The following is an 18,269-nucleotide window of genomic DNA, read 5'->3' as shown; positions in this document are numbered from 1 at the left end:
CATATTGGATAGAGCAGCTCTGCACCCTGGGAGTGTAGTGACGCTCAGAGCCTCAAACGCCCCCCGCCCCCGGCAAAATGGGTGATATAAGGTTCTGATCTCATGCAGATTATTATGAGGAAGAAGCCATGTCATTCCATGGAACCAAGAGGACTGGCTCTTACTACCATTGTCTTATTTTTCCAAAATGTAGATGCTTTGTTATTTTTTTTCAGATGAAAAGTGGGTGTTGTAAACATTCCAACAATACAAAGAAAGTGAAAATCACTTAGAAACCCAGTCTCCAATTCTGATACACATCTTTCCTGACTTAAAAACACCTATCCGGGAACTGTTCTATGTCTTAATCCCATTGGTGGTTACAGGACTGTATACATTAGCCAACCATTTAAATGGGTGCATTTTATTGCATGTTAATTATATTTCGATAAAACTAGCTGTAAAAATACATGCAAACTAGCTAAAGAGAAACCTATCTAAACAGAAGGTTTTTTAAACAGAAACGTGATCACAGAGACATATTATTTATGATCTGCTTTTTTCTTTTTTGTTTAATTATAAAAGTTATGCATACTCATAAAAAATTTAAATAATGCTGAAATGAAAGAGGAAAAGTTAGTTACTCTTCATCAAGGGTAAATGAAGGGATTATCATAATTAAAAGTTTGGTGTCTAACGGATTTGATATACACATGCACACATAATAATACATACACACGGACATATATCTGTGTGTGTATATGTTACAAAAATTAGAAAGTACAATAATATATTCATGGGCAACTTACTATTTCTGACCCACTTCATTTTTTTTTAAACTCTCCATAGTATTTCTACAGAATGATAACATCTTAATCTATTTAATCAATTCCTTTTGGATTGTGTCTCATACTGCAAATAAAAACTTTTCTTTTGATTTACAAAATATCTTGGTTGTACTTCTATGTCAATGCATAAAGATTGATATTATCTTTTATCTTTAAAAAAACAGATGCAGGGTATTTCATTATAGATATACTATTATATATATATTATTATACACAAGTTATTTACACATGTCCATACTAAAAATCTTCCACTTTTTCCCTGTTATCCATATTGAACATCCCTATACATAATCTGTGTACAAGAGCCCGGTTTTCCCGAGGATAACTTCCTAGAAGTACAATAACTGGGCCAAGGGGTATTCACATGTAAAGGATTGAAACGTTGCCAGCCGCCTCCTGAAGGTTAAACCAGTTTCTCTTCACCCCACCAGTATGTTTTCCAATGTCCCCATTAGGTATTATCAACACCCTTTCAGGTTTTGCCTGTTAGCAGGCGAATGATACTCCATTAGCGTGGGGTTTCTATTTCTCTAATACGGTGATATTGACAATCTTTTCCGGTTTCTCGGCCATTCGAATACTCTTCTTCCCAAATGTGTGGGCCGAAAGGGCTTTTGTTGACATTTGGCTCTGTGCTTCATTGAGCCGGGAGCCAGACAGATCTGGGTTCAATGCCCGTCTCCTGCATGGACCACGGCCTGGCCTGGAGCAAGTTGCTTCTGCTCGCTGAGTCTCAGATCCCTCATCTGAGATGGAAGCTGCCTGCCCCAGAGGGCTGTTTCTGAGACTTCTATGAGCTTAATGTCGCCACAAGACATGCAGTGGATCCTTGAAAGGCGGTAGTTAGATTTTGAGGGGCTGTGAGGCTGCCTCCATCTGCGTTCTGCTGGTGCGAATGGGCTGCATCTCCAAGTAGTAAGCCGCCCGTCCCAGGAGGAAGGCAAGCAGAAGTGGAAGAAATGCATACAAGCTCTCAGAGAAGCCCTGGTTCTGGTGCTCCATGGGAGCTCCACAGAGCCCATATTTGGTGGTGCTCAGCCTCTTCCCACTTTGGTCAAGTCTGTCCCCCTGGAGGATAAGCATTTGTGGGTTTTTTGGGGGGGTTTGTTTGTTTGTTTGTTTGAATTTTTTATTATGTTATGTTAGTCACCATGCAGTACATCCTTAATTTTTGATGCAATGTTCCATGAGTCATTGTTTGCGTATAACACCCAGTGCTCCATGCAATACGTGCCCTCCCTACTACCCATCACCGGCCAATCCCCCACCCCCCTCCCCTCTGAAACCCTCAGTTTGTTTCCCAGAGTCCATAGTCTCTCGTGGTTCATTCCCCCTTCTGTTTACCCCCCTTCATTCTTCCCTTCCTTCTCCTACTGATCTCCCTCCTATTTCTTATGTTCCACAAATGAGTGAAATTATATGATAATTGTCTTTCTCTGCTTGACTTATTTCACTTAGCATAATCTCCTCCAGTCCCATCCATGCTGCTGCAAATGCTGGGTAATCATTCTTTCTGATGGCTGAGTAATAGTCCATTGTATATATGGACCACATCTTCTTTATCCATTCGTCTGTTGAAGGGCATCTCGGCTCCTTCCACAGTTCAGCTATCGTGGACAATGCTGCTATGATTTGTCTCCGGTGGCCTCCAAGCACCCCAGGGAGCCGAGGGCAGGGCGAGAGGGCTTCAGCATCCACGCTGAGTGCAGGCAGGACAGTACCCAGTGGCCTGCAACAACGCCCCCTTCACAGCAAGTGCCTAATTCCCTCCCCCAAATCCTCATTTGCAAATCCAGCAAACCCTAGGCCTGCTGCGATGCCTAGGGTCACATGCTTTGGGGCCTTGTCATTGTAGGTTTCTTTCCGATGCTGTCACCGGAGTGGCCATTGTCACCATCTTGTTCTTCTTCCCATCCCAAAGGCCCTCTTTCAAGTGGTGGTTTGACTTTAAAGGTAAGGTGTCAAGGCCGGGGTCTCAGCGGGCTCCGTGAGGACTGTGACTTGGAGCACTGGTGGCCTCGAGGCAGCGCCCACACCTGGGACCTGAGCCCCACTGTACTAACCATGTGGTCCCACTTCTTCCCTTTTCTCTGTCTGAGGCTTTACCTGGTCTGGGCACTTGGGGCTGCCAGAGGTGACGGTCCAGGGCAGGAGTGACAACTCCAGTCCGCCAAATCCAGCCGGCTATCTGCTTCGTACAGCCCAGGAGCGACGAATAGCTTTTACTTTTTTTAATGGTTGAAGAGAATCAGAAGAAAAATATCTCATGACACAGGAACATGACATGAAATTCAGACTGCAGAGTCCATAAATAAAGTTTATTTCTTCAATAAGAAATCTGTGGACATTTAGTTAGTTAGTTACATAAGTACTTACACAGTAGCCTCGATTTTGCCTCTTGGCTCACAAAACCCAAAATATTTACTTGCTGACCCTTCTACAGAAAACCTGTGTGGCCTCTGGGTCCGAGGCAGGAGTTGCGACTCTGCGTCTGGTGCCTAAGGGGCCAGACGTGCAAATCTCAAGCTAGGTTTAACGGGATAGGAAGTGGTGGGGACCGAGGCACAACAGCCTAGCGGCGTTCTAGGTCCGGTCAAAAGGACCCCCAAGCCCTCCAAAGCAAAAGCTCGGGAGGCTGGCCCTCCGATGGCCAGCTTGTGCCCCCGCGGGGTTCCCAGCAGGTGTCTGCCAGAGCAAGGCACTGCCACCTACCACCTGGGACAGAGACTGCTTGCTCCCTCGAGGGCGGTGGGATGAGCCCTGGCCCAGGAGTCAGAAATGGGGTCGTCATCTAGAGTCACAGGCCGGTTAGCTCCGGTTTGGAGGAAGGGGTCTGAGCGTGGGGCACAAGGAAAGGATCAGCAAGGAGACGATATCACAGGGCCCCGGAAACAGTGCAGCTGAGCGAACCCTAGATCCAAGGAGCCTCAGACTGGGGGCAAAGACTGCAATCCCGGCAGGATGTGTCTCCGCTCCTCCGTCTGCCTTGCAGCTGGCCTTCATCATGCACTGGCCCCTCCAGACGTTCCCCTGCTGCTGAGCTTTGGCTTCTTTATCGCTTCTGCTGCGGTGCAGTTCCTGCTTTTTTTAGAATACGGGTTCCCTTACCATGTCTTCTCCACATCCTCACGGCACGCACTCCCACGGTGGCTGCCTCCTGCCTTCTCACTTCCGGCTGGCTCACAACCCGCCCCTCCCCATAGCACATGCATCCCTTTCTCTTTACCCTTTCATCTTTCGCTGCACGTCTGTGCACCTGCTATGTCTCTCTTCCCGTGGGTACTGCCGAGAGTGAGAATCTGCTTGGTCTGGCCTGATATTTGTGCAGCTCTCCCACCAGGCCACCTCGAAGCCTCGTAGATTCCCGGCCAGCCTGGGGATCAGCTGCCCTTGATCAGGTCCTGTCTGTGGTTCCATCACCTGTGGGCGGGCTCGAAAAGCTCAGAGCTTCCTCTCGGCCGGGGCTGTGGGGAGGGCCTGTGATGTCCATGTCTGGTATCCCAGCCGTGTGTCCCTTAGACACTCGTCACCCCTGGCTTTAGTAGTTTTATAGAACAGAGATTGCAAACTCAAATGCCCACAGGGAGGGAACAGTGTTTGGGTGCAGGAGGACTGGGTGCAGGAAAAAGTGTTTCATGACACACCGCCCTCCCCACCCTGCTTTCCTTTTGCTTTGTTGAAACAGAGAACAATGTCTATAGGAGGAAAACAGCAGCCGAGGATGCTCGTGAGTGGCAAGACCCCCCGCGTCAGGGCACCCCATCACGTCGTGGGGTCTGTGGGAAACTGGCAAAGCCAATTACCTCTAAATAAAAGGGCAGCTGTGACTCAGTTTCCACCAACTGTCACCATGCAGGAAAGCAGGACTGGTCTTGCCAGATTTGCTGATTTTTCAAGAGAAGCAAAAAATTGTATGCAATCTCCCTGATTTTAAACGTTTGCCACTAATCTGAACTGAAAAACACCGTGTGAGCCAAGGACAGTAGCGTGAGATCACGTCTGGGAGCCGGGTCTGGTCTGCCCGCGGGGTACAGCGTGCCGCTTCAGTGGAGCGTTCTTTGGGCTGGAGTTTCGGGTGTTGCCTGGTGGATGGGGAGAGGGGGGCCTCCCCGAGCACCGCCTGTCCTTTGGCCACCAGTAGGCCCACGCAGACTTGGCTGAAATGGTGCTTTCTAGCACTCAGCACTCAGGACCGACGCGGAGCCTGAGCGAGTGGCCAGTTTCCATGGACAGAAAGTGACTTGATCAAAGTCACACAGCTAGCTAAACAGAGACAGGGGATAGAACCCGGATGTCCAGGCCAACCTTGATTTCCTTATTACACCTGCTGCCTTCCATTCTTCCCTGGTGGGAGTCATACTAGCATTTCTGTCCCTTTATGTCACTCAGCGAGTATCGACACAGTGCGTCCTATGTGCAGGGCACTGTGCCTGTGGACGATGATGCGGGTGATAATGACGCCGTCCATTTCCTCTCTGTCCACCAAGCTCTTCCTCCAGATATCGTGTGGCTCACTCCCATGACTATACTCACACTCTGTCCAAATATCACCTCCCCAGAGAAGCCTTCCCTGACTACGCTATCCAGAAGAGCATCCCTCCCTTGTCACTCTCCACCCTTCTACCCTATTTTCTTTCCTTCCCAACACATGAAATTTCCTGACATTATACTTTTATTGGTTTCTCACCTGCCTCCTTTACTGGAAATGTAAGTTCTCCAAGGGGAGGGATTTTCTCTGTTTTGGCCACTTCTGAATCCCCAGTGCCTAGAAGAGGGCTTGACACGTGGTAGGTCCTCAATATATATTTGTGAAATGACCAACCAAGGACTTGCTCTGGGCCACACCCAGCGCCGAGCCCTTTGCCCCCATGGGCCCATGTCCTCTCCCCAGCGGGTCTCTGAGGATGTACCGTTGCTCCCTTTCGCAGATGAGCACACTGAGGCTCAGAGAAGTAGAGTCAGTAACTCAAGTCACACAGCCGAAGTGCAGAGCTAGGGTTCAAGTCTCGTTCAACCTCAGGCTCTGCTCTCAGCCGCTGCTCCAGCCAGCTCGCCGGCATGAAGTGGGGCTGGACGTGTGACACTCCCACCGTCAGAGGCTGTGCTTTTAAGAAACAGCGGCAAGGGCACCGCCGGATGGGAACGTAATGAAGACAATCTGAGCGAAGGTGGAGTGCCTGTCGTGGGGCAGGAGGCCCCATTAGCACTTACCGTGTCCCGCGTTTAATCGGTGTGACGTGAGGCCCACGGTCAAGGCCTTCTCCTATGTGGGGCAAGTCCCCTTTCTTTTTCAGACCTTGCCTGCCTCTTTCATGAAATCATACTTTGTCGCCTCAAGGCAGAGGGCCGAGCCACCCACCTGTCTCCAGCTCTCATTCTGGATAACTGGAAAAAGCTGAGAAGGAGAAACAAAATGTCAGTGGTTGTGTGACCCGGAATTGTTCTGGGAAGTAGGGCACTGCCATGCGTGAGCCGGCGCTGGCCTCCCCGCCTCCCGGTGGCCGCCTACGGGGACGGTTCCATTTCAAGAGCGGTCCCCCTGCCCCAGGCATCGGCCCCGCTTCGCACGCATCAGACGGGCGAACTAGCGTTTCTGGAGTCCGCACCAGGTGCCAGGCAGTGAGATGGGGATTCGGCTGTGAGCAGAACAGGACCGTCCCTCTCCACCAGCAGCTCCCTCGTTGCCTCGTCTGTGTTCATGAGGCCCCTCCAAGGACTGATTCTGTACCAGGGGTCACGTTCAAGGGCATGCGGTGAGCCAACACCCGGGAGGGTCTGTCTCCAGGCCTCTGCTCCCAACACAGGGGGTGGCAAACTTCAGCCCGCGAGCCAGAGGCACCCCTCCCTGGTCAGTAGGGTTCCCTGGGAGCACCACCATGCCCGCTCACGCGTGTCCTTTCTGTGGCCGCTCACACCCTACGGTGGCAGCCTGGTTCCACGGGGGCTTGCGGAGCCTGGAGTATCCACCCCCGAACCCTTCACAGAAGTTTGCTGAGCCCCGTTCTAACCTGCACGCAGACACTGCTGCTTTTGAGGAACTAGAAATCCTCCCATAATTCCGAGACCCAAAGAAACTCTCAGTTTCTCTTCCTAAATTTCCTTCCACTTTTTCCCTCTCGGTGCACATTCCGTTACAAAGAGAGCCTTTTGTCTTGTAAATGAGGACGAAAGCAGCACTGCCCCAGAAGGGGTTTCAGGCCATTGAAAGGACATCCTGGACGGGGGTGGGGTGCCCAGTTCCAGGAGGTTCTCATGCTCTGGAAGCCGGGACAATTATTTTCGTTGCGAATAGAGCAGATGCCCCTCGCGATGCTCCTGGGGTTTTTCCCTGAAGCTCCCAGATCGGATGCTGGAGGCAGATTGTGGCTTCCAGGAGAATATCCTCCCCCCCCCCCGCCCCAAGTGTCCCCACAAAGATGGGCTGAAGGGGCTGGTGACCCTTCCTCAGGCTGAGCGTCCTGAGTGTGCATCGGGTCCCCCTCTGCCCCAGGGGGATCCGTGCCCCCTCGCGAGGCTAAGTGTCTTCTCTCCACCCAGCTTCCAACGCAGAGACAGAGCCCTTGCTGACATGGAAGAAGGTCCAGGACACGGTACCTTGGAACATCATCCTTCTCCTGGGAGGCGGCTTCGCCATGGCCAAAGGCTGTGAGGTAAGAGCTGCCAGGGGGCTGCGGGCCTGGGGAGGGGAATGCGGGGGGGAACGCGCCGGCGGCCCAGGCACCGCAGCCACCACCAGATTCCCCAGTTGCCAGATTGGGGTCATCAGGGCTCCATACTCAGAGCCTGGTGCTGTGGAGAAAAGGAGGCGTCAGGTCCGATCCAGACTCTCAAGGAGCTCATGAGGAACATGCTACTGCCAACGACTCCTGCCATCATGGCTTGAGGGGTCCCGTGAGCACAGAGGAGTAACCCCACGTCGTATTCCCCCTGGGCCAGGCACCGTGCCACGTGCTTTACCCACGTTAACTCACTCAAACTTCCCAACAAGCCTATGAGTAGATGAAGAAACTGAGGCACAGAGAAGCAAAGTGATTTGCCTAAGGTCACACAGCTACGTACTCAGGACTAGAATCCAGGTAGTTTGATGCCACGGCCTATGCTCTTGACCATGGTGATATAAATGTTAGAGATTATTAATATCAGTTAGTGTTATTATGAATATTGTTCTAGAGGGCTCTGTGACCTCAGAGGCAGGGCTGGGACTAGGGCGAGGGGCGCAGAGCACAGAATTTCGGGAGGCTCTGGCTCTCAGCGCTCTGCAGGTGTTGACACTCTGCAGTGTCGGCCGGCCCTGCTCAGAGCAGGTGCGGCCTCGGTGTTACCCCTTCAAACGCTCACGCTGACCCGAAGGGCTGGGTACTATTTGTGTCCCCATTTTACAGATAGGAAAACTGAGGCATGGAGAAGTTAGTTAAGCCACTCTCTGAAGGTCGTACAATAGCACTCTGCTCAGAAGCTGGGGTTCCAACTCCAGTCGGTCTGCTTTCAGAGGCCAGCCTCCTCACGACTCATTTTCAGGAACTTCCCAAGTGCAGGCGTTGTGTGAAGTGCTTTGCAAACAGGGACTCGGTTCATCTCATCAATACCACGGCGGTAGATGCGTTTGCTGTCCGCACATCAAAGATGAGGGAACGGAGGTAACTCGAGGCTAAAAACTTGCCTACATTTGTGCAGCAGGAGATTGTTGGAGCCGGGACTTGAACCCCCAGCTCATGATGCTGGGCCCCACCTCACCCCTAAATCTCTCCTTGTAAGCCAAGGCATTTAAAACCACCACCAATGAAGGGTTAATCTGAAATTAAGGTGAGGGAAACCTGAAATTGCTTCTCAGATTGCTTTCTTTCTTTAATTCAGTTCGAATTTTCAGGTTCCAACAATGAAACGATGTAAGACATCCGTAAAGTGTACACTAGTAAGAAGCCCCGGCTTGAGAATCCCAGTATCTGGATTCAAATCCCAGCTCTACCGCTCCCCGCTGGGGCACTTTGGGCAAGTTTCTAAACCTCTCTGGGCGCCAGTTTTCTCATCTATGAATAGGATCAAAGTTCCTCCTTCGGGGTTGTTGGAAGTAATTAGAGAACGTGCTAGCTGGTGGAACACACAGCAATGGGGAGCACGAGGAACTCCGGGTGCTCTCTCCAAATCCTCATGCCACGGCTGTTGTGGGTTCCGCTGCCAGGGAGCGGACTCTGACATGCAGGGGAGTGAGCGGGGTGTTACGCTGTGCCCCTCAAGTTCCCCGCTGTGGAGGCCAGGGAGAGAAGCACAACTGCCGGGATCGTGGCGCTGAACTGGCCCTTCAGAGACGTCCCGACTGGTCTGAGATGGCCAGGCCACACCCCGGCATGCCAGCATCAGTCTGCCCATGTGAGCCGTCCCAGGAGTGAGTGTGACCTCGGGCAAGATGATTCTCAGGTCTGAGACAGCCTCCCGGGCGCTGACAGTGAAGGCCCGTTGTGCTCACACTCCCTGACTCCCTGCGCGGGGACAAGCAGGCCTTCGGAGTCCGGAGTGCTAAGCCATCACGCCAGGGCACCCACCAGGCCTTCACTGAAGGGGATCTGGGTGGCACATTCAGGTTCTCGACCCAACGACTCCTTTTTATGACATATATATTTATTTTACTCATTTTTCCCACAACAAATAACACACACAAATACAACAGTATAGACTTCAAAAGGAGCAAAAGGATGGGTGAGCAGCACTACTGTTTTTGTGTCCATTTTAGGAATCTTGAGGACCAGAGAGGTTAATGGACTGATCCTAGGTAACACAGCTCATAGGTAGCAGAGCTGGGATTTGAACTCCTGTCTGACTTTTCCCACTACTGCCTCCTACTGGGGCTGTATCAGGGAAGGCTTCCCAAAGGGAGTGACATGTTATCCAGGTCCTGAAGAGGCTCTGCGACGCTATGGTAAAAGGCACGGGCTGTGGAACCCGACTGTCTGGGTTGGAGTTGTGGGTCTTGTCGCTCTTCGTTGCGTGGTTCAGTTTCCTTACCTGTAAAACGGGAACAACAACGGTGCCATGTCACAGACTTGTTACAATTATGAAATGAGCCGATGCAAGTGGAGACCTTAGAACACAGCCAACGTGGTTGGTTATTATAACTGAATGCGGGGGGCGGGGCATCAGAATCTGGGATAACATGGAGGTTCCCACGTGAGCAACTCGGTGGAAAGGGTGCCATTTATCCAGATGGTACGAATCTTGCCTGACCCTGAGGCAGGGGGTCGGGGAGATGGCCCTGTACCCCGGAGGCTTCTCTGAGTTCAGGATGTGGTGGGAAAAGTCTCGGCTCAGTGGGGGCTGGGCTGCAGGACCACTAAGCACACTGGGAGGCCGGTCTGGCTCCTGGCCCAGCCCTGGGCCGCCGCTGGAGTTTCTGTTCAACGAGGGCTTTGTCTGGCAGCTGCCCCCTTCCCCCAACCCCTGCTGGTACCGTCCTCTCCCCAGGCCCGCGCAGCCTGCCCCAGGAGGAACCAGAGCGCTCATGGCACTTCCTGCTTCTTGGCCCCTGCCCAGGGCCCTCACCAGGCCACCGCCAGGCCTCCTGGGGCTTACAGGTCCTCGGATGGGGTCCAGGGTGAGCCTGGATGTGTGCACTCCCTAGTGCAGTTCGGAAGGGCTGGAAGCAGATCCCAGGGCTTGCTCTGAGCTCGGCGACTCACTTAAACCCGCTTAGTGTCCTCAGTGCATTTTCTCCTGCTAGAAAACTGCCCATGACTCCCCATATATGTAGACTCTAGTCTGAAGGCTTCCGTGGCCTACACACAGGGCCCAGCATGGCCTGGCCCCTGCCTGCCTCCCTGGCGTCAGCTCCTACCTCTCTCCCCTCGTTGGCTCCCCTCCAATCCCACTGGCCCCTTAATGTCAGCCATACTAGACTCATTTGCACCCCTGGACCTTTGCATCTGCTTTCTTTCTGCCTAATGCTCTTCCCCGAGATCTCGAGTCCTGGCCCTTCAGGTCAGCTCCAAGGTCACCAACTCAGGGCCCCTCCCTGGCACCATATCTAAAGTAGCCTTCCCTGCAGTCACTCTCCCTATAATCACCCCACTCTTTCCCTCCTGTTTCCTTCCCTGAAATTTCCTGCTCATTTGCTTGCTTGTTGGTGTCTCTCTTACTGGAATGTAAGCTCCATGCGGGCAGGGGTCATATCAGCCTTATTCACTACTGTTCCGACATCGAGATGAGTCCTGGTACATAACATGCTCAGTAAACATTTGTTGGGCATGACCCATGAGACGGGCTGTTTTAAGGGTTGATGACGTGAGGCATGGAAAGTGCCCAGCACAGGGACGATGCATACCCAGTGCTAACACCAAGACCACCTTCAACCTCACTACTGTTACTGTGAATACAGTTTTACTATCTCATGGATTGAGAAATTGGTCTTCAGGCACCTTCGTGTATATCTCATTTAATCTCCACCAAAATAAACTTATCTAAAAATATATTGGGGTTATAGGAGTCTGAGAGTAAGTCACAAGGGAGCAAACCTGGAGGCAAGTGGAAACGTGTATATTTTCCCCATCCCTCATTTCCAGCTAGAGAATCACCTCGATGAGGATGGTGGTGGAGGTGGCGATGATGATGGTGATGGTGATGATGGTGATGATGGTGATGATGATGGTGATGATGATGGCGATGATGATGATGATGATGGTGATGATGATGGTGATGATGGTGATGATGATGGTGATGATGGTGATGATGATGGTGATGATGGTGATGATGATGGTGATGATGGTGATGATGATGGTGGTGATGGTGATGATGGTGATGATGGTGGTGATGATGGTGGTGGTGATGGTGGTGATGGCAATGATGATGATGGTGATGTTGGTGTTGGTGACGGTGATGATGGTGACAGTGGTGATGGCAATGGTGATGATGATGATGGTGATGATGATGATGATGGTGGTGATGATGGTGGTGATGGTGGTGATGGCCATGATGATGGTGATGATGATGGTGATGTTGGTGTTGATGGTGATGATGATGGTGGTGATGGCAATGGTGATGATGATGATGGTGATGATGATGATGATGGTGATGATGATGGTGATGATGGTGATGGTGATGATGGTGATGATGATGGTGATGATGGTGATGATGGTGATGATGATGGTGATGATGGTGATGATGATGGTGATGATGGTGGTGGTGATGGTGATGATGATGATGGTATGATGATGATGGTGATGATGGTGGTGATGGCAATGATGATGATGATGGTGATGTTGGTGTTGATGGTGACGGTGATGATGGTGACAGTGGTGATGGCAATGGTGATGAGGATGATGGTGATGATGATGGTGATGATGGTGGAGATGGTGATGATGGTGGTGATGATGATGATAGTGATGGTGATGATGATGGTGATGCTGATGATGATTGGCATTATCATTGGTTGGAGAGGTACCCTAACGAAGTAAGAGCTAGATTATAGGTTCAAAATTCCAACCCTAGGGCAAGTCATTTCACTTATTCAGGCAAATCACCACCTCTTTGTGCCTCAGTTTCTTCAGCCATAAAATGGAGATAATTATACAACTTACCTCATGGAGTCATTACGGGGATTAAATAAGTTAATATTAGCCAAGTGTTTAGAAGAGTGCCCAGCACAGAGTAAACTCCACATTAAGTGGCTGTCAGATAAATAGTAATGAATCCTGTTCGGTGCTTACTATGTAGAGGGACTGTTTTGCAAGCATTTGTTTAATCCTTACCACAACTCCTTGAAGAAATCGAGGAACAGAGATGTTCATCAATTGCCCGAAGTCACACAGCTTGTAAGCAGTATGGTGGTCTGAATGTTCACGCATGCGCTTTTTTTTTTTTTTTTTTTTTTTTGCTTTCCTTGAACCAAATTCACCGGCTCTCTCTCCCTAGGAATTATTCTGCAGAGTTGTATACACACAGCCGAGCCTGCTGGGTTTTATGAGGCTCTTAAAGATTGTCAAGCCTCTCCCCTCCCATCCTGCAATGTGGCCTTGGGCACCTCTTGACACCTTTGGGGGCTGTAAGGAAACAGTTTGACAACCACCGCGCTGGGCAATTTCTGAATTGCCTCTGGCATCTTGTGACTTGAAGCTACTAATGACAGTTGGCACGTGGGGGGGCTCACCAGGCGCTGGGGCATTTTCCAACTGCTTTGTAGATTTGCTCCTTTTCTCCCAATGGTAGCCTTCTGGGATAGGCGCTGTTGTATCCAGGTTTCCAGATGAGAAAACTGAGGCACAGAGAAGTTAAGTTACTTGCCCAGGGTGACACAGCTAGGAAGGATTATGGTGGGGAACAAGCTTAGTTTGACTCTGGGACCCTTTCTCCTCATCCTCTGGCCACATGGCATCCGACCTTGCCCATTGCTGGTTCCAGAGTCCCTGGAACACTGTGGGGCTGTGTGTTTCCAAGGAAACGGAGCTTCCAATACCTAAGGGAATGGGAAAGGGCAGGTGAAGCCTTTTGGAGTCCCCCAGGAGATCCCCAGAGAGCAGGGGCTTCACTATCCTGAAGCCACCAGACCTCCCTCTGGTTGCAGAAGCTGAGCCAAGGACCTGAGTGTGCTGGGATGTTGGTTGGAAGCCCGCCACCCAGAGGCCCGGCCACAGGGGAGCTCTTGGCTTCTCATTCATCCAAGTCATTAATATTCCCTCTCTCCAGCCTCTCTCCCTTAAATCGCACACAACTGCCATCAGTCTCTTAGCCAGAGCTGTGGCCTCTGGGAAAAACCAGTGGCCCCGTTTTCCCCTTGAAGGGTTCTCTCGCTGGGGAAGGGCTGGGGCCTTGACTCTGCCATGTGCCATCATTTCTAGGCTATCAGACAAACAGTGTGGATGTAAAAGAAGCATCTAAATTTTAAAAAGACTCTCCTGGGGAAAAATATCTTGAAGCATTTATTATTCGCTCCTTGAAGCTAACTTTTATGTCAAATTCTGGGCACAGGCATAGTATTTTATTTATGGAAAAACAGTATGCTGTGTTCTAGAATCCATTAAGAAATTTTAAGTTCTAGATAAGCAGTAAGTTCTCTATCAGACATAAAAGAAATGTATGAAGTTTCTTTGAAAAACCCAAGTGTATTGGTATCAAAGGATACTGGGTTGTTAAAAGGACTATGGTAAGCACACATTTGATTAAGTATTTAAATACTCCTATGTAGAGTAACTGCTGGAGAAGTCAGTAGAGAGAGCATGGAGCTAATTCTGCTACCCGGATGGCGGGGTGGAGTCTGGAGCCAGGGAGGGGATGATCTAACCTGTCCTTTCTCTGTCCTGGAGGGCTGCTGTCGGCTCTGGGCATCGCCCTTATTAATGACAGACTGGTGCGTCCAGAGGATGGTGCCCAAGTGATAGGGAGCTTGCAGGACCATTTTTGCTTATAGAAGTACATAGCACTGGGCGCCTGGGTGGCTCAGTTAGTTAAGTGTCTGCCTTTGGCTCAGGTCATGATCCTGTGGTCCTGGGATCAAGCCCCCGAGTCAGCTCCACGCTCAGCAGGGAATCTGCTTCTCCCTCTGCCTCTCCCCCTCCTCCTGCCCATGCTTGCTCTTTCTCTCTCTCTCAAATAAATAATTAAATAAATCTTAAAAGAAAAGAAGAAGTACGTGGCCCTGAGTGTGAAATACATCTCAGGTTATTACTTTTGGGGAGCCCAGGCAAGTCACAAAAACTTTGCCAGGCTCAGTTTCCTCCTCCGTAACACAGAGACAAATGTCTGCCTTCCAGAAAGGCTGGGAGGGGTTGAGGAGGTAATGTGTGCAGGTGCCAGGCAACCTGTAAAGCCTCAGGGCTGATGATTCTTTTTTTTTTTTTTTTAAGATTTTATTTATTTATTCGACAGAGATAGAGACAGCCAGCGAGAGAGGGAACACAAGCAGGGGGAGTGGGAGAGGAAGAAGCAGGCTCATAGCAGAGGAGCCTGATGTGGGGCTCGATCCCAGAACGCCGGGATCACGCCCTGAGCCGAAGGCAGACGCTAAACCGCTGTGCCACCCAGGCGCCCCAGGGCTGATGATTCTTATGATGAAATGAGTGATAATACAATGTTGTGTTATTGTAATAATTATCCTTATCATTACTCACAAATGTCTTTATTATTGAGTCATTTGGCTAGTGCTGTATCTAACATATCTGATACAGTCTTTATGGATGATATATAGTATATCTTGTATATATTATTATATAATAATGATCAGATTACTAATGAATACTTTGTATACATAATTGTGTTAATATTTTTGTCATTCATCACCATCCACAGAGGGTCCAGTTTTCCTCTCTCACTCAAGTTGGAACTTAGAGGTGCTAGAGCCAAATGCATTATTTGGGGATCCAGGGGTTTGGGTCCTGGGCCTACAGAGCTGGAGTAGAGAGCCGTTCAAGAAGCAGAGACGCTGATGCCAGTGGGCTGGAATGTGTGGCCTTGGACCTGTCACTTACCCTCCCTGAGCCTCAGTCTCCCCGTCGGTGAAGGAGCGTGGTGGTCACAGTCCTCATCACGGTGGTTCATACTAACCTCTTCCTAGACCCAGCCCTGGGGGACGGCAGCCAGAGCTGGGCGGGGGTGTGAACAGAGGCTCCCCTCCCCCCCCACCGCAGGAGTCGGGGCTGTCCGCGTGGATCGGTGGGCAGCTGCACCCCCTGGAGAGCGTGCCCCCCGCGCTGGCTGTGCTGCTCATCACTGTCGTCATCGCCTTCTTCACCGAGTTTGCCAGCAACACGGCCACGATCATCATCTTCCTGCCGGTGCTGGCGGAGCTGGTGAGAGTCCTGGGGCCGGAGGGGCGGGCCGGGGGCGGGGCCGGGGGCGGGGCTTCAGAAATCTCTCCGCTGCCGGGAGGAGCTCCATCCGGCTACAGGTGCCTTTGTTCTCTTCCAAAATGCCTGAAACTGTCAGACCCTGATTTTTTTTTTTATACCGATATCTTTTTTTTCTTCTTTAAGAAATACGCAGAGTAAATACTTTCAAAAGGTACCAAATTTTCTTCCTTTGGAGACTTTTCTGGGAAAATGTAAATTTTCAAATGTGGATTAAGACGAAGTAGGAAGTCTGAGTAGACGAATAACCACAGAAGAAATCGTTGTGGTAGGCGAAGTGCTAAGCTCCCTCTGAAGAAGGGTTTCTCAGCACTGTTGGCATTTGAGGCCAAAGAATTATCTGTTGTGTGGGGGGCTGTCCCGTACGTTGTACAGTGTTCAGCAACATCCCTGGCCTCTATCCCCTAGGTCCCAGTAGCACCGCCCTAAATCGTGACACTCAAAAATGTCTCCAGACATTGCCAAATGTCCACAGGGCGGGGGGGGGGGACAAAATCCCCCCCTGTGGAGAACCACCACCCTAAAAGCCACCAGCCAGTCCTCGGAGGGTCGGCAAACCTTCAAAGACCAGCTAGCTCCCACCTTATTCACGCTATTTCAGAGCACAGAAAGTTGGAGAAAGCCATTCAATCCAGGAATAAGGTGAGCAAAACCCAGACACTAAAACCAAAGAAGGACAGCAAAGGGAGGGGGGGAGTCACAACTCAATCTCACATGTAAACAAAGATGCAAACAGCAACATAAATCTAAGATCATGAGAAAAGAACAATATATCATGATCAAATAGAATTTGTATTCGGAATTTCAAACCCAATTAACACTAGAAGCGATCAGCAGCGTTCTGTATTTAAATAGATTAAAGAAGACCAAGCCATGTGGTTATCTCAATAGAATCCAGAACTGATCCCATTAAATCAGTGAGGCAACTACACGCTTTGTCAACAGTAATATACCAGGCACACTGACCTGAGCCACTTTGGTTTTGGTTTTAGTTGGCTTAGTTTTGCATGAATTTGTAATGGCGATCACACGGTGTTAGCACACAGAGATGTACTTTATCCTTTTTCAGTGACTAGAGGATATTCTGTTACCAGCAGATAGCGGTGGGTCTATTTAAGATCTCCACTGAGAGACAGTAAATCGTTTCCAGCCTTTGCCGTGATCCAGCCATGCCTCCTGGACCTTTCCTTGTCTGTGCACCCCTGCTTCCCGCTAGCTACACGCCTCGATGAGACCCCGGATTGAGGGGCATGTGCCCCTTATAATTCTGTTAGATCTAGGCAAAGCGGGCACGCCATTTTACACCCCCATCAGTAGTGGGGGGCGGGGGTCCCCCAGCTTTGCCAAGTGTGATTTGATTGAATCACACCCTTCCCCAGATCTGAGGGAGCAGATGATTGAGAGAGATGGGGGCGCTGTGAGGTGAAGGGGAGGAGAAGCGTGGACCCAGCCAGGTCTGTTGGGGCAACCTTTGCTGGAGAAGACACTAGTGGATGACACAGTGGTCTAAATGGTGCTTGTTGTCAAAACCAAAACGTGTTACATGTCGGGGGTAAGTTTAGCTCTCTTTGAGAAAATGGATATGCTTTGGGTTATCAAAATTCCTAGAGGGGCCAAAAAATGTCCTATCTTAAATACAATAGCAGAGAGGAGACCAACAGGAATTGTAGATGAGTACATCATTTGAGAAAGGTGACCAACCAGCCCACTGAATGAGGCCAACACAGAGACGCATTTGATTCACACAGTCTTAGAAACTGGGAAATGCTTCTCAATAGATATGATCTCAAACTCTCTGTGTCTCTGAAATCTGGTGAGGCCCCAGCTAAAGGTGCCCAGGGACTGGCTGTGGGGACAGTTTGGCTGAGGGAAGGACCAGGCAGGGAACTGGGTGTGTCTGAGCCGTGATTCTCAGCATCAGCCTCAGCTGGGAACTTGTGAGGAATGCAGGCTCCTGGGGCCACCCCAGACCTGCTGAATCAGAAACTCTGGATGAAGTAGGGCCAGCAAGCTGTGTTTTAGCAAGTCCTGCAGGTATGATGATGCACTCTCAGGCTGGGGACGGTGTGTTCTAGAAAAATCTCCCCGGCCCAAGCTTGCGGCCCCCGAATGTCACTAACCTTGGGAATGTCTTTTCCATGTGTCCCTTGGTTTGGGTTCTCTTCTTGTCTGTCTCTGCGTTCGCCTGTGGATCTGCGTTTCGGGCTGTATGTCTCTCTGTGTATCTCCACACCTGTCTCCCCGTCTGCTGCGATTGTTCTCGGCCACTCTGCCAATCTCTGTCTCTACGCCTCTGTCATCGCGTCTCTTTCTGTCTCTGTCTGCTGTTGTGGCTTTCAACCATCTCCATCTGTTGTGGTGGCTTCCGTTTCCCTGTCGTGGTGTCCCCCTGCACCCGGACCAGGCCATCCGCCTGAGAGTGCACCCCCTGTATCTGATGATCCCCGGCACGGTCGGCTGCTCCTATGCCTTCATGCTCCCCGTCTCGACGCCCCCCAACTCCATTGCCTTCGCCTCTGGACACTTGCTGGTCAAAGACATGGTGAGTCGGGGCTCGTCCTAGCAGAGGCCTGAGAGGGGGGTGGCCAGCAGGTGCTGGGCAAGACGTCTGGACGGG

At 50.6% G+C, this 18,269-nt stretch overlaps 1 protein-coding gene across 3 annotated transcripts in view; it reads left to right on the top strand.

The window, feature by feature from the left end:
• The window catches only part of SLC13A3 (solute carrier family 13 member 3), a 44,516-nt gene that overhangs the window by 22,938 nt on the left and 3,309 nt on the right, over positions 1 to 18,269 (top strand). For all 3 annotated transcript variants that reach the window (XM_040638422.1, XM_040638421.1, XM_040638420.1), the window contains 4 exons: positions 2,683 to 2,780; positions 7,365 to 7,477; positions 15,434 to 15,595; positions 18,057 to 18,194. In XM_040638422.1, coding sequence (XP_040494356.1) covers positions 2,683 to 2,780; positions 7,365 to 7,477; positions 15,434 to 15,595; positions 18,057 to 18,194 — 511 coding nt within the window. The remainder of the gene's footprint in view (positions 1 to 2,682; positions 2,781 to 7,364; positions 7,478 to 15,433; positions 15,596 to 18,056; positions 18,195 to 18,269) is intronic.

The sequence above is a fragment of the Ursus maritimus genome, unplaced genomic scaffold (genome assembly GCF_017311325.1).
Source record: "Ursus maritimus isolate PB19 unplaced genomic scaffold, ASM1731132v1 scaffold_22, whole genome shotgun sequence".
NCBI lineage: Eukaryota > Metazoa > Chordata > Mammalia > Carnivora > Ursidae > Ursus > Ursus maritimus.
The sequence above is the reverse complement of the archived record's forward strand: the minus strand, read 5'-3'. Positions and strand labels throughout refer to the sequence as shown.